At 38.5% G+C, this 15,152-nt stretch overlaps 1 protein-coding gene across 1 annotated transcript in view; it reads left to right on the top strand.

Moving 5' to 3' along the window:
- LOC114655845 (complement factor B-like) overlaps positions 1-14,771 on the top strand; it is a 32,227-nt gene extending 17,456 nt beyond the window's left edge. Inside the window, exons 11-18 of the mRNA XM_028807117.2 lie at positions 603-724; positions 3,497-3,617; positions 3,720-3,861; positions 9,189-9,274; positions 9,981-10,108; positions 13,537-13,630; positions 14,006-14,055; positions 14,502-14,771. Coding sequence (XP_028662950.1) covers positions 603-724; positions 3,497-3,617; positions 3,720-3,861; positions 9,189-9,274; positions 9,981-10,108; positions 13,537-13,630; positions 14,006-14,055; positions 14,502-14,627 — 869 coding nt within the window. The 3' untranslated portion in view covers positions 14,628-14,771. The remainder of the gene's footprint in view (positions 1-602; positions 725-3,496; positions 3,618-3,719; positions 3,862-9,188; positions 9,275-9,980; positions 10,109-13,536; positions 13,631-14,005; positions 14,056-14,501) is intronic.
- The last annotated feature ends 381 nt before the right edge of the window (positions 14,772-15,152 follow it).

Here is a 15,152-nt window from a genome sequence, read left to right as displayed (position 1 = left end):
TTTGTCATACCTTCCCATTAAACTTTATTATACCCATGTGCAGCTGTCTAGAGGAGGGGTAGTTTAACAATTATCATTCTCTTACTTCCAGTTGCACTTAGAATTCACCGTGTTTCTGGCAGCCTATTACACTGACATTATTCTACTCTCCAACCAACAACAGCACTTATCTCATTACCCTACAGAAACATTACCACTCCCAACCCAGCAGCTCTAGGGCGATAATTACAGGGCAAGGCATCTTGTTTACGGAAATTTCTAGAATTCAGTGCTCCAACCAATGTTTTTTCCTAGTTGAACACCAGGTGTCATCCCTTAAGGACATCTCCTGGATTTCTGGATGCCTGTTGTCTGCTAACATCACAGTGTTCCAATCGATCTTCCCCATAGTCTCTACACTGCCTTTCACTTCTAACAGTAATAGCACTGCTCACCAAGTTCTATTCAACCCTTACTAGTGGAACGTCACAAAAATAAACCACTTCATTAATAAAATCCTCAACTTTCCTTTAATGCAAATCACCATTTTTATTATCTTTCATTAGATTGTAGGTTTTTTTTTTTTTGCATCATTAACTTTGTAGTTGTTCTCCGTGTTGCAGGCACCTCGTTTGAAGAATGTGGAATCCGAAGTAAAGCATGGCACCGTAGTGTGGGGCGTATTTTTGGTGGCATCAAATCACAGGATGCTGATTGGCCCTGGCAAGTCTACATTTATATGGTGGTAAGTTTGTAAAGACTGTTTCCCACTGAGTTGTCTTTGAAATGTGTCTGTCACACAGGAGATCCCCAGGAGAAGGGTAACATGATACACATAAGAAAGGCACGTTGGAACATTAAAAGAAATCCAGAAATTAAAGTTTGGTCGTAAGATTTTCTTTGCTAATTTCATTCAGTGGTAGTCAGTTAAGTGGACATCCTTACTTTATTTCAAACCTCTCTGTTCCTGCCATATATACAGTAATACATAATAAAATATCTAAAACAAAAAAGGAAAATAAATCTTGCATAACCTGAGTCTCATGATAATTGTAAGTAACAAATAGTTTTGAGAGTCATTCATATTTTTTTTATCAAAATGTATTCATATTGCTTGGGCAAATCATCATCTTAAATGAGATAAGGACAAAAGCAGATGAATCAGAGTTCTGTGCAGAATATGTAATCATTCTTGTTCATTCTCTCCTATACTGTAAATCATCTCTAGAATGCTTATAATACCTCATACAATCTAAATGCTATGTAAGCAGTTCTTATACTCTGTTGATTAGGGAAATATGATTTCTTCAAGCGGCATGTCACATTTCAGAAGATCTAAGATTTTTATTTTCTTGTCGATAGATACAGTAGCACTTTACGCTTCCTCTTAGCTTTTGAGGGATTGCTTTGACCACTTAATTGCTTTTTAGGAGCATTTTTCTCATAGAAACAACACACAATGTGAAGCCAAGTTTGTCATGGCACCAGCATTGCCAAAGGAAAGACTTGCCACTGCGCACACATATCTCCTTGTCAATAATACCAGTGTCATCAGTTGAAACTTAAGTATTCAATTTACGTTGTCCTGATTACATTCACAGTGGCAGTCTTTGTGTGTCTAAGTTCTATTTCTAGCGTGCACAGCTTTTTGCACGAGCTTGTGCTGTGTATAGATGAGAACCTCACCTAAGTTTAAAGCAGGTGCCCTGGCTGGGTGTTTGCAGGCTGATGAATGGACTCACTTTATTCGGTTGGAGGGGAACAATGGTTTAAGGAAGTCCGATTTCAGTTTAACTTTTTGGTTATTGATATTTTTAGTCTTCTTTATTTGAGTGTCTATATGTTCCAGAATACATATGCATCTTTTGTGTTTTGTTTAAGAGCAGCAGTACTGCATGAAGTGTAAAGATGGAAACAGTTTCCTAAATTGGCAATTGGTTGCGTTCAGAAGCCAAGATAGAATAATTCAGCAAGAAGGAACTTTCCTTTTTATTAAATGCCGGAAAACACGTTTGATCAGTCTACAGAGTAGAGCAAGGGTGTTTCATGTGAGCTAAGTTAGCCAACTGAACATACAATAGTTGTAAGTTTATGTCTATGTGCCATTTTATTCAACTTCCATGGTGGTAGGCTACAGCAGGGTGTGTCTACAGATCATTTCATTTGCATGGATTCAGCATAGTGTTCGGTACGTGGCAAGTTCTGATTCTTCTGTTTGGAACTTTCTGGATTTTTTTTTCTTCTTATTTCCGATCTGAAGTTGGTTGCAGACCCCTTGCATACAGAGGGGAGCACACAAGGCATGGCATAGAGGAGTTGCCAGCAAGGGCAGTTCAAAGTGAACAAGTACCAATGCACAATTCAAAGTTGAAATCAAAAAGCAGAGGAAAATGGACACGAATCTAGACAAAAATCACAAAAGCACAACAGAACACAAGAAAACTCACCAACTCCATGGCACATTTCCAATGAACCGTGAAAGACCCTCCAGATTTATAGGTTGAAGGGCACTTCCTGCTGGTGATTGGCAGGTGGCCCGACCTCTTTGGGGACCACCTAACAAAACACATGGAAAAATAGCACAGGCACAGAAAACAAAGCAGACAATAAACAAACAATAAACAAAAGTAACAACATATCTCAATGACTCAAAATTGAGCAAAAAATACATAAAGCATGACTTATTGATATAATGATGATGTCAGAGGCCAACTTTAAAAATGATTGACTGAAGGTGAATGATAGTCTGACTGGAGTGACTCAGGGCCTAATAGCTACAGTCTTAATGTAAGGGATGTAAAAAAGGAGATTTTGTATTTATACTACAGATGTCTCTTGTCCAGTAAAAGTATCCTTTACATTTCAAATGGCTGTGTTCTGACTCGGCAAGAAAACAGATAACTAGTTTCTTGAGTTAAACTGAGAGATGCGTGCAAAAGGGAAAACAAATGAAAATAAAAAAAACAAATTGACTAAAACCCAGACGTGAGGCAAAAATCACAGTCAATAATCAGGCAAGACACAAAAAATAATCCCAAAGAGAATTCAAAAAGGTTTAGAAGGTTTTATGCACAGATCGTGGCTCAGTGGAAAGGTTGACCTTTTATCCTATTTGTTGATTAATTTGAGGTCACGACCCTGAAGACCACACCCCTAGAAATGTGGAGTGTGACCCTGATAATGGTACACGAAACGGCTTCCATAACAGGAAAAGGCCATAAAACCTCAATTTTCAGTCCTTATCATGTCAGGCTACAGTTCACTGAGAGTCTATGTTTTACAGTCAGTCATCTCTGGTGAAACTGCTTCTCTCGCAGGCAACTGTATCTCGCTTTCTCAGATGGGTGTAAAATTAAGTTTAGTGTGACATTTAAAATAAAACTTGGGCAATGTCAGGAAACACAGCTAATATATTAATAACAATGACAATGTCCACTCTAATCTGTTATTATTAGGAGTGAACTAAAGGCTGTATTCATAATTGAATCTAAAAAATTATGTTTCACTCTCTTCTCAGGACAAGGTAGCAGTTGAGTGTTCAGGATCTATCATTTCCAACAGATGGATACTTAGTGCAGCCCACTGTTACAAATCCAGTGACGTGGCCAGCAACCTTGACAATTTATTTGTGGTTTACGGTAAGAAATGTTCCAGAATACACTGATCAGATCTTCAAAGCAGAAACAGAAATGTGAAAATGGGTACGCTCAATTTATTTCTCTTCTGAACAATTTCCCCAGGCCTCACCCAAAGGAGCAAATATTCCAAAGATCAGGTCAGTGTGGAACAGCTGATCATTCATCCAAACTACAACCAGCATTTTGATTATGACATAGCCCTGCTGAAGCTCAAGCAAGATCTCACGTATAGTGAGACGGTCAGGTAGTACCTGCTTCCATTGTATTCTCATAATGCTTTGCATATACATCAGATATATAATGTCTATACACACTTTACTAATTTAGATCAGTCTTTGCTGTGTTCTGCTACTTCTAATGAGTTCCCACCATGATCTCATTACTATTGTGGACGCTAGAGGTGCTGTTGCCCCGTTGAACCCACCAGACAGACATCCAGGACACACGTTAAAAGCACCAAGAAGACTTCTTTAATAATATTCTTCAATAACAGTGCCCAAAGCACCGCACACTCCACAATTCTCAATAATAATAATAAACAATAATCAATTACAAAATACCAATCCTCCACTCCCAGCAGCTCTGTCACACTCCCACCCAACTCCGGCTCAAACTGCTGGGCTTCCCACAATCCTTTTAAACATCATGACCCGGAAGTATTCCTTCTCCGGGTCAAACACTTTCTTCAAGTATCCCGGAAGTACTGCGGGTTTCTGTCCTCGTGACTCCGAAGTACTTCCGGGTTAGCGTCACAGTAATATTCCCCGAGTTCTTGGTGAGCTCCCCCTGGCGGCACCCACGGCACCCAACAGGGCTGAAGAGATGGACTCCATGTCCCATACTGCCCTGCGGAAATCCGAGGAACCATTTCCATCCAGGGGAGCTGCCATCTAGTGTCACTTGGGATGTAGTGCCCTGAAAAGGCTGGTTTCTTCTGTTGAGGGACGTCCCGGCCAGACTGAAACGCCGGCCGTCCATCACACTATGTTTTATTGTACTGTTCATCAATGGCCTGCTTTCTACAGTTTATTTCTCAGATTTGTGTTTGCATTGGATTACATTTATTGCCTCAACACACTGTTGGCTCCACAATTCTGTCATAATATGTCATCATCAACATAATTTTCATTTAACTTTTCCTAGAGGGGTTTTTGGTAGCAACATGGAGGGCTGATCATGCCTACTTATCTCCAGTAACTTCCACCACCCTTGTACACCTCCTAACTACATTCTCAACCTACTTCAGCTGTCTACTTTTGAGGGGTTCCACTCCAAGTCCCATACCTTGTCACAAGGGGAGTCAATCCAGCAAGCCCTCATCTCAGCTACTTGTATTTGCAAACTCATTCTTTCAGGGGCTGCTCAGACCTCATGATATTGGAAATGTAAACTAACTATTAAGTTGACAGCTTCATCTGTCGATTTAGCTTCTACTTCACGACTATGGTCTAGTACAACTGTGCCAGTGCACCAATTCAATTGACAATCTCACAAGCACCTCTATCCTCACTATTGAATTAGACCTCGAGGTACTTTCACTCTTCCATTTAGGGCAGTCGCTTATCCCTTACTTGCAGAGAAGAAGCCAAGATTGGACCATTACCTCCGATATGGAGATGAAACTACTTACCTAAACCACATTATTCAGAAGTGAACTGTTGCAGTGTACAGCAGTGATCACAGTCTGGTAAAACGAAAAGGACAACAACAACATTTACAGCAGGTTTGCAGACTGAATACTCCCCAATCCTTGGTTGTGCCTTCCATATAAATCATGGACAGGGGTGGAGGTAAGATGCATCCTTAGATGTTTCTCAATTCCCACAGTGAATGATCTTGAATTAATATCATGTATGAAAGCACAATTCTCACAATTCTACAGGATGGTAGTGAGACCAGCTACAGTATGTTATATGGGTTGGAGACGATGGCACTGACCAGAAAGCAGGAGACAAAGCTGGAGGTAGCAGAGTTAAAGATGCTAATATTTGCACTGGGTGTGACGAGGATGGATAGGATTAGAAATGAGTACATTAGAGGGTCAGCTCAAGTTGGACGGTTGGGAGACAAGTCAGAAAGGCGAGATTGCGTTGGTTTGGACATGTGCAGAGGAGAGATGCTGAGTATATTGGGAGAAGGATGTTAAGGATAGAGCTGCCAGGAAAGAGGAAAAGAGGAAGACCTAAGAGAAGGTTTATGGATGTGGTGAGAGAGGACATGCAGGTGATGGGTGTCACAGAGCAAGATGTAAGGACAGGAAGATATGGATAAAGATGATCCACTGTGGCAATCCCTAATGGGAGCAGCTGAAAGAGGAAGAAGAAAAAGATGAAAGCACAATTCTCACATCACAATTACACACACTGAATTTCTCACAGAAACCTGGAACCCCATACTCTTGTAGCACCATTGACATCTGTGAAGTTTAGGAAAATAATACTCTGGTTTTGTTTTATTTGTTACTTTACATTTATACCATTATTTAGGTGACATAATTTCAGAGCCATATTTGTTCTTTTGTGGTGTAGTTGTTAAGGCTTTGGACTTCAAACCCTGAGGTTGTGGGTTCAAATCACACTACAATCACTGTGTGATCATAAGCAAGTCCCTTGACTTGCCTATTTTCCAAAACCAAAAGAAATATAACCAGAGCTTCTTCCCCCAGGCGATCAGAATACTAAACTCTGTTAAATAACCTTTGTCCTTTGGCTCTCTTACTTACTGTGTACTTTATTACCAAAAATAGGTCTTAAGTTTGCATTATATTGTATTGTAATATTGTACAATATTACATTGTCTATATTGTATATATTATGTATAAATATTGTATCCATATAGTGCAATATCACAATCACAATGTGCAATATTTTCTTTCACATTATATTTCACCCACTGACTGGCTTACATTTATATAAATCTTTTGTTTTTATTGTTTGTACTGTGCTGCCTTGTGCTGTCTTACCTACTTTCTGTGTAAGAAGTGAAATGTTTGTAATGTCTGTATGTTGTCTTTATGCACCTGTCTTTTATGTCTGCACATTGAGCCTGTAGAAACACAATTTTGTACAGCTATGCATTCATTGTTGTACTGTTGTATGGTATGAATGACAATAAAGTTCACTTACTTATTACTTACTTACTTATACATGGCTGCTCTCATGTCACAGGTCAAGTTATATACGACACATTGGGACTTTGTAACAAAGTAAAGGAACATTGAGAAAACTTCTTTCCTTCTGGCATAAGATCTTTTGGTTTGATAAGTGAAACCGAACATTTTCATTACAAAGCTTATTTGATGTTGCTTGCATTGTCAATAAAATAAATTAATTAATAAATAATTAAATAAATATATAAATGAATTAGCAATCCCAATATTTTGCGACACATGTATTTATACTCAATTTATGTTATTATTTATTTATTGTCACATTGCATAATACTTTTATTTGTGTATTTATTTATTTAGTTTTGCCCAAAATATTTCTCCATATATGTTGCTATGATAAACATTGTCACCATCAATTGGGTGGAATCATTCAAGTTTACCATTAATCGAGTCAGAACTGAAATGAAACATACATTCTTCTGCTGCCACCTCAGAAAGGTTTATCTCTTTCAAACAGTTTAATCTGGTCCAGTTTTAATTGGCTTTTATTAAATCCGTCCTGACTCCCTTTATAAAGCTCAGGTTTAGTAGTGCATCTGCTCACTCAAAAATATAAACTGCAACATTTTGTTTAGACAGCAAACCAGATTTTAGGCCTGAAACTGCACTCTTGCATTTTTCTGGGATCAGGAAATGAGCAAGTAATATAATCAAAGACTACAATCAGCTGAGTAACCATTTCTTTCAGTTATTACCATCAGGAAAACGTTACAGATCACTTGAAACAAGTCTCTTTCCTACAAATGCTGCTTTCTCTGACCAGCCATGCCCTTTGATTTAACTCTGTGTTCCCCAGATTATGATTTAAATTGTGTCTATTTCTAAATACCTACATAGATTTGGGGCATCAGTTCAACTCCCTATATTGAAGTATTGTGTTGTGAAGTATTTATTGTATAAGATGCACTGATGATCATTTCCTGCTGTTGTTTATAATGTTGTGATTATATTATATCTTCTTATATAATACGCTACCATCTGTTTGTCTGTCCAGGATTTTAAATCACCTTTAGGTCACAAACCGTTTGACCTATTGACCTGAAATTTGGCACACATATACTACGTGATGTCTACTCTCCACTTTCGTGGTGATGATCTTTTTATTTTTATTTTATTGTAGAATCAACTCCTGGCAGCGGCCAGAAGGGCAGCCGTACAGGCACCGTTCTCATCCCTACCACCTTCGCCGTCACTTCCCCTACCTCTTCATATCTTAAATCATTCTTGAGGCAGATTGAAGACTTAAGTGCAAAATTAAGGGAAACGTACTAAGTAATTGCAACACAAACACTGATTTATTCAGTTTTAACACAAAAAGATGCCGACGAAAGAAGAGAAGAAGCGGGCAGCTAGGGTGGAGAAAAGAAGAGCTGCTCGGAAAGCAGCAAGCGCATCAAACTCTGAACAAACGAATGCTAAACGTTCAGAGAAAGAGTATGAAAACTACGAATGTTCAAGTCAAGTGTATTCACTGCACGTTATCGTATTGTATATTGTACTGTCAGTTGTGTGTTACGACTATCAATGACTATAATGCCAAGTCATATTCCTAGTAACTCTCTTGCCTGACAAAGTTTCATTCATTCATGATATAATTAGGCTAACATAAGATATGGACAGTTGGAAATGATGTACATTCTGATAAAGTACCGTTACAAGTGGGTTTAAATCATTTTATTATATTAGTGTTTTGAATCTAGTACAACAAAATGAGTAGTAAAAGGAATAGTAAAGCCGATGTCACAGTGTGCTACTTCCAGTCATGGGGTATGTCAGATTTACTGACTACTGTTGCTGACCATGTCACTTTAAATGACTGAAAATCACTGCCTGTGTCACATTTAGTAATCTAATGTCAACTGTCCAGCCCAGTGCTGAACGAATTTTTATTGCTTGTTGTCCAGTCTGTCATTCACTTTGCCTCTCTATCAGTATCTCTGCTCTCATGAGTTGAGAATTTGTTGTTTTTAAGACTGATTGGATTCCAGAATTGTAGTAACTCCTTGCTCCTTGATGCCACTATTTTCTGGTTGCTGATGTGACCAAGTGTCTAAAGAGCATTCTTTTATGCTTAACAGTAATTAATTAAGTTTATTAGCACTATCGCTGATTACTATTTTTCTGAATACCTTCAAAGACATCAAAGTCTTTCTTAGGTTAAGATAGGATGATAAATCTGAACCATTAAAAAAAATTATAAGCCAGCCAGTTATCTTTATGATTTTGAATAAGGGCTTGGAGAGTGGTCCAGACTGTAGACCAGCAGACAATTTAACTCCGGCACTTTAGTTATTTGGAAAAAGATCCGAATTACATATGTACTAAACAAGAATACAGATAATGGCTCATTCCTAAAACAATGCAACTTGAAGACAGTTCACATGACTGATAATGTTTTTCAGGAGAATTTGCCTTCCTTGCACTCAAGACGTTGTAAGTTTGGTTCCATCTCCATTGGCTTCATGGGAGAGCTACTGCAGTTACCAAGGTATTCTAAAATTTTCATTTTATGGACAGTAACAGGTACTGTATTGCTGTAATGGTGAAGTTTTGCCATATTGAATTTTATTAAGTACATCTACTTATTTCACTCCCACAGTGCTGTACAAAAATAATAAATTTCCATAAATCAAGAATAAATCAACAACAGTCAAGGTTCAGGAAAAAATAAGGATTTCCCTTCAGTATAGTAAAAGAAGGATGTACAGTATGACTATATTCCAAAAAGGACAGTTACATTAAGAGAAAAGGTATATTTAAGATTGTATGCAAAGATAAATCATTTAGCAGCATCCACACTTAACGGCAACTTTCTAATTTATAGTATAACCTAAAGTATTTTGAAGACATTCTTAAATATGTTGCACATATTCAAATGATTAGCTTGCAATCAGAGCTACCCTTTGTTACACACAGCCCTCCAGGGTCCCAAAGGTTCAGCTGTCTTGTTTCATTTACATTGTGAAGATATTTCTGTGGCACAGTGGTGAAGGCTTTGGAATGCAAACCCTGAGGTTGTGGGTTCAAATCCTGCTACTGGCTAATGCCATAAGCCTCTACTCCAATTGGAAAAACAAAAGAAATGTAACCAATAAATGTATCTCAAATAAGGGCATCAGCCCAATAAGTAAATGTAAAATAGTACTTAAAGAATCTTTTGTGAATGTATTTATTAATTGACTTATCTATTGCAGAAAACAGACTCACATATGCTGGGGGTGACAGCAAAGAGAGAACTCTGAACGGCTACATAGCTGGCTGGGGCGATATCAAGAAGAATGTGCAGCGGGTATATCTAAGCCATGCTGAAGTCTCCATTTATGTGAGTAATGTTAGTTTTGACTGTTGAGTTAAGATCAGGAGCTAGCAGTCCAGGCACTCGAGTCACAGTTTATAGAAAGTTTTTTAGTGAAGTGTTGTGCTTAATTAAAGTTAACTCGGTTTACGCTTGTTGCCAGATGCAGCAAGAGTTCAGTCAGGGTTTTATATGACACCCTTGAAGGAGATTCCATCTTGATGCGACTAGTGCTAGCACTAGAACAAGACCCACATGTTCAGTCATTTTAGGCACAGGCAGGAGAAGCAATGTGGAGAGGCTGAAAACACAAGACAGTGGCAGTTTGGATATAAAACTGCCTTTTTATTATTATTATTACCACGCTTATTTTAACTTCACCTGTTTGTTGTCTGGTACAAATCTTGTAATATTTAACCCACTTCCTATTGTCCAAAAGACTTGAAATTTTGCACACTTACTCACTTCCGATGACGAAAAAATCAATAGTTTCATTAATCGATCAATTAATCCATGTTAATTAAGAAATTAAATTTTCATATGAAGAATAGTTAAAGATTTCACCAATAGATGGCGCTAGTAACGGATTGAAATATTTTAGGAAGTGTTAAAATATTGATTACAAAATTATACTAAAACAAACCCAAGCCTAAAAAGTTGAAAATAATATATATATAAAAATACTTTTTAAAAACCATGCTTATATTAAGTTAAAAAGTGTACTAAAAAGTAAAAAATAAGTCTCTCATACATCACTCGTAAAATAAAAGTGTGGCCGCTTTTCATCAATCAACAATCAAAAAACATACAAATCTTAGCAAAAGCGGCCACGCTTTTATTTTACGAGTGATGTATGAGAGACTTATTTTTTACTTTTTAGTACACATTTTAACTTAATATAAGCGTGGTTTTTAAAAAGTATTTTTTTATATATATATTATTAATTACTGGATCACACCTATTGTCAGAAAGTCCTTGGAGTATTAACAACATGGAAGTCCTTATTCTGGTTGGATTCTTGAAGCAGAGGTATGGTATCTGTGACAGAAGTGGAAGACTACGCATTTAAATGGTTTGATGTACCAGAAATCACATCAGCCATTTTGCTTACTCGATTGCATCATCATTATGCCGTCTTTAAGTTCCAGGAAGCCAGTGTAGTGCAGAATTCCTTCAGTTTGCTCTTTTCTTCTGTAAATATGTAGGATTAAAACTATACTTTAGACAGATGAGCAATAATGGGTAGGGGTTTTACAGTATTTATAAACTTGAATTGAAAAAACAGAACATGATAAACAGCAGCTGTTCACATTAACAGTAGGGCTCCATTGTGTACTGATAAGAGGAGAATGGTCCACATGGGGTAAGGCCATCAGTGGAGTCCCTCAGAGGTCTGTCCTTGGACCGCTCACTTTTCCTAATTTATATTAATGACAAAGACTCCAGTGTAGTTAGCACACTTGCGAAATTTTGCAGATGAGACTAAAATTGGAGGGACAGCAAATGCTGAGGAAGCAGGAAAAAGAATTTAAAATCACTTGATCAAGCTTCAGAATTGGGCAAACCCTTGGAAAATGCAGTTTAATGTAGAAATGTGCTTCATGTGTACAAAAGGAATGTCTGTTTTAAATACTAATGGGGGACAATGTCTTACAGGAAACAACCTCTGAAAAGAATTTGTATTGACATAACATTCTCCAGGCGGCACGGTTGGGCAGTGGGTAGCGCCACTGCCTCGCAGTTAGGAGACTCGGGTTCGCTTCCCGGGTCCTTCCTGTGTGGAGTTTGCATGTTCTTCCCGTGTCTGCGTGGGTTTCCTCTGGGTACTCCGGTTTCCTCCCACAGTCCAAAGACATGCAGGTTAGTTGAATTGGCGATAATAAATTGTCTCTAGTGTGTGCTTGGTGTGTGTGTGCGCCCTGTGGTGGGCTGGTGCCCTACCTGGGGTTTGTTTCCTGCCTTGCGCCCTGTGTTGGCTGGGATTGGCTCCAGCAGACCTCCGTGACCCTGTAGTTAGGATATAGCGGGTTGGATAATGGATGGATGGATAACATTCTCCTCATATAAGCAATGTGTAGATGCAATTAGAATATTACCTTATATTGTAAACACAGTTAAATGTAAATCAAGGGATATTATCTGTAGACTATATTGTAACGGCCGACCCCTTACCCAGCCGGCAGCTACACTACCAAGACATGTGGCCTGGATGAATTACTGAAGCGAACCTACATATACCAAGTCGTACCTCTAACAAATGATATTTTCCCCTCAATCGACGGTTAAACACAAGCACACAAAAGCAGATATATAAAATAGGTGTAAAAATATATTAAATGAAACACATTAACAAAAACGATGCAAATTCCCCACGTGGAAAATATATATATATGTATATCCCTCCACCAAAGCAGCAATTTGAAAACACCATATATACAATAATAAACACTCCCTTGCCCTTGTAATGTATAACAAACAAAACACAAAATAACAATAACGAAAGAATACTGAAATGACAATGAACGTGAACTTGAGTCCGGGTATATTACTGTCCTGAATACGGATGACTGATCAAGAAAAAATGGATGCGTTTCAATCTCCTGAATAAATGGAACAATCTCACCGTGTTTCCTCGGCATATGGTGGATAATGAAGTCCAACCCTGGGATTTCTGGCGATTATTGAGCAGTCGTGAATCCGCCGGAATGAGAAACAAACAGGGAACAAGACGCGATGTGAAAAATAGCAGGAAATGATGGTCTGTTGTCGATAAATGAAATCTCCGTCTTTCTCCTTCCTCCTCTCTCCTCCTCTTTCCCTCCTGATCGTTTAAATAGTAATGAACCGGATGTAACTGAATATGAACAGGTGCTTTCCATCCTGGGGCTGCGGTCTCTCTCCCTCATCCATCCCCTCTGCACTTACGGGGACAACATTCACTGATGTACACATAATGAACAGTAAACGGGACAATGGAAACAACATGCACTCAGCACATACATCGAATACACTATTACTATGTAGCCCCGCTACAATATAGTGCACTAGTGAGACCTCACCTGGAGTATTGTGTGCAGTTCTGGTCACCTCGCTACAAGAAAGACATAACAGCACTTGAAGCAGTGCAGAGGAGAGCAACCAAGTGCATCCCAGGACTTAAGGATATTTTCTACTGTGACAGACTCAGAGAATTAAACCTTGGCAACGTTTTTAACATACGTGGATTAGACATTGGGAAAGCTTAGCTGAACAAACGAGGTTGATGGACTGAATAATCTCCTCTTGTTTGCCAGATTTCTTGTACTTGTGTTCACTAAAAATAATGCCCTGTCCTAAGAGTTCACATAGGCCAAGTGGACAGCTTTCTGTTCCTCTTCATTGGTCCCACTTAAAGTTCAGAAGGCCAATTTTGTTTAACTGCCCATGACAGAGTATTCCATTTCCTTCCTCCACAGCCTAGAGGCCAGTGTCCTGCGATCAATAAACCAAACATGCCTTTCACGGACCGTTTATTCTGTGCAAGAGGAGAAAAGAGCGACTCCTGCAAGGGTAGGTGCAGTCTAAGCCACTTGCTTGAACCTCCTTTGTAAAGTAGAACACACAACAGCTAAATAATAATTCTTAGGAAGCCTCAAGCACTGAAAAAATTACTAAAATGTTTCTGAGTCTTCAATTTATCTGTTAACAGTTGCTTTTACTAAAATAATGTCACATTACACAAACTAATAATTTTGAGTTTTCAAGTTTTGAAAAAGAAACTTTGATGGGTAACATTTGTTATTTAGTGCTATTAGAGAACTGGTAAATGGACTGAAAACTTTTGCAAATCACTGTAAATAGTAAATACAATGTACAAATAATACTGTAATCTATAAACATAACTTTGACATTGACTATTTTTCCAACATTCCTTTTTGTTACTAGGAGACTCTGGAGGGCCTTTTGTCACCAAAAAGCAAGAAAAGTGGATTCAGGTGCTTATGCAGATTTTCACCGATTTTGTTTGGAAACATTCTTTAGTGTACTGACTTCAGACATTCCAGTGATTTGTGTGAAATCACATTTAGTCTGCTTTGCGAACAGTTTGAACAATTAAGATGCTTGAAACCAACTCAGAGTGGGTAAAACATACTGTACAAAAATCATAGTCGACATGCTCATATATGAATTGGGAGAGATGATGGATCAATAGGAGAAAGGAGGACATGACCTATGGAGAAGGTACAGTAGCTGGCATTGTCCAGATCCTCCATAAACATGCGTGTCAGCAATCAGTGGGATGCATTGATCAACCTAGCCCTCTACAAGCAGGGCTGGCTGCAAGGCAGACATCTGTTTTGTTCTAAACAAATGCAGACAAAAAAAGACAAGACAGTTGTGTTTCTGTAAGCCGACCACTTTATTCACTTGTGTTTTGCAGATTGGGATTGTCAGTTACGGCAAGAGTGATGTCTGTGGAGACAAAGATTTCATGGGCTTCTACACCAACGTCCCTAAAATGATGACCTTCATCCGAGAGCATGTTAAGGAGCTGCAGTACAGTTAGTATGAAAAGTATGCAACAGAAAGAAAAAACAATCTCCTTAAAGTCATCTGTTCGATTCATTTTCCTTTGGAATGCTTAATGTACTACTCCCCAATGCTTTCTGTGTCAAAACGCTCTGACTAGTAAATCTGTGCATGTCCTCTCGATGGGCCTTTGATTCTCCTTTGTGTCGCACAGCACTTTCACTCTTGATTAAGCCTCACTCAACAACCCCAGTAAAAGCGCACAATACTCCTTTTTTATATTACATTAGATACAAGCAGCATGCGGCATTGCCTGGGAAAATATGTTAAGCTGGGACCCCAGGGTCAAAATTGTGGGTTCCAAAGCAATCTGTCTTGTCTGTATGGTCCTAGAAAGCATCTATGCAAAATTTGGTCCAGATCGGTCAAGGGGTATAGGACTATCCAGAGAATATACAGACAGACATTCTGTCTTTATATATATATATATATATATATATATATATATATATATATAATTGTGACAGCAGATGGCGCTTAACCCGATACAGACAGACGCCGG

The sequence above is a fragment of the Erpetoichthys calabaricus genome, chromosome 8, assembly GCF_900747795.2.
Source record: "Erpetoichthys calabaricus chromosome 8, fErpCal1.3, whole genome shotgun sequence".
Taxonomy (NCBI): Eukaryota; Metazoa; Chordata; class Cladistia; order Polypteriformes; family Polypteridae; genus Erpetoichthys; species Erpetoichthys calabaricus.
This window is presented reverse-complemented; position numbering and strand designations above follow the sequence as displayed.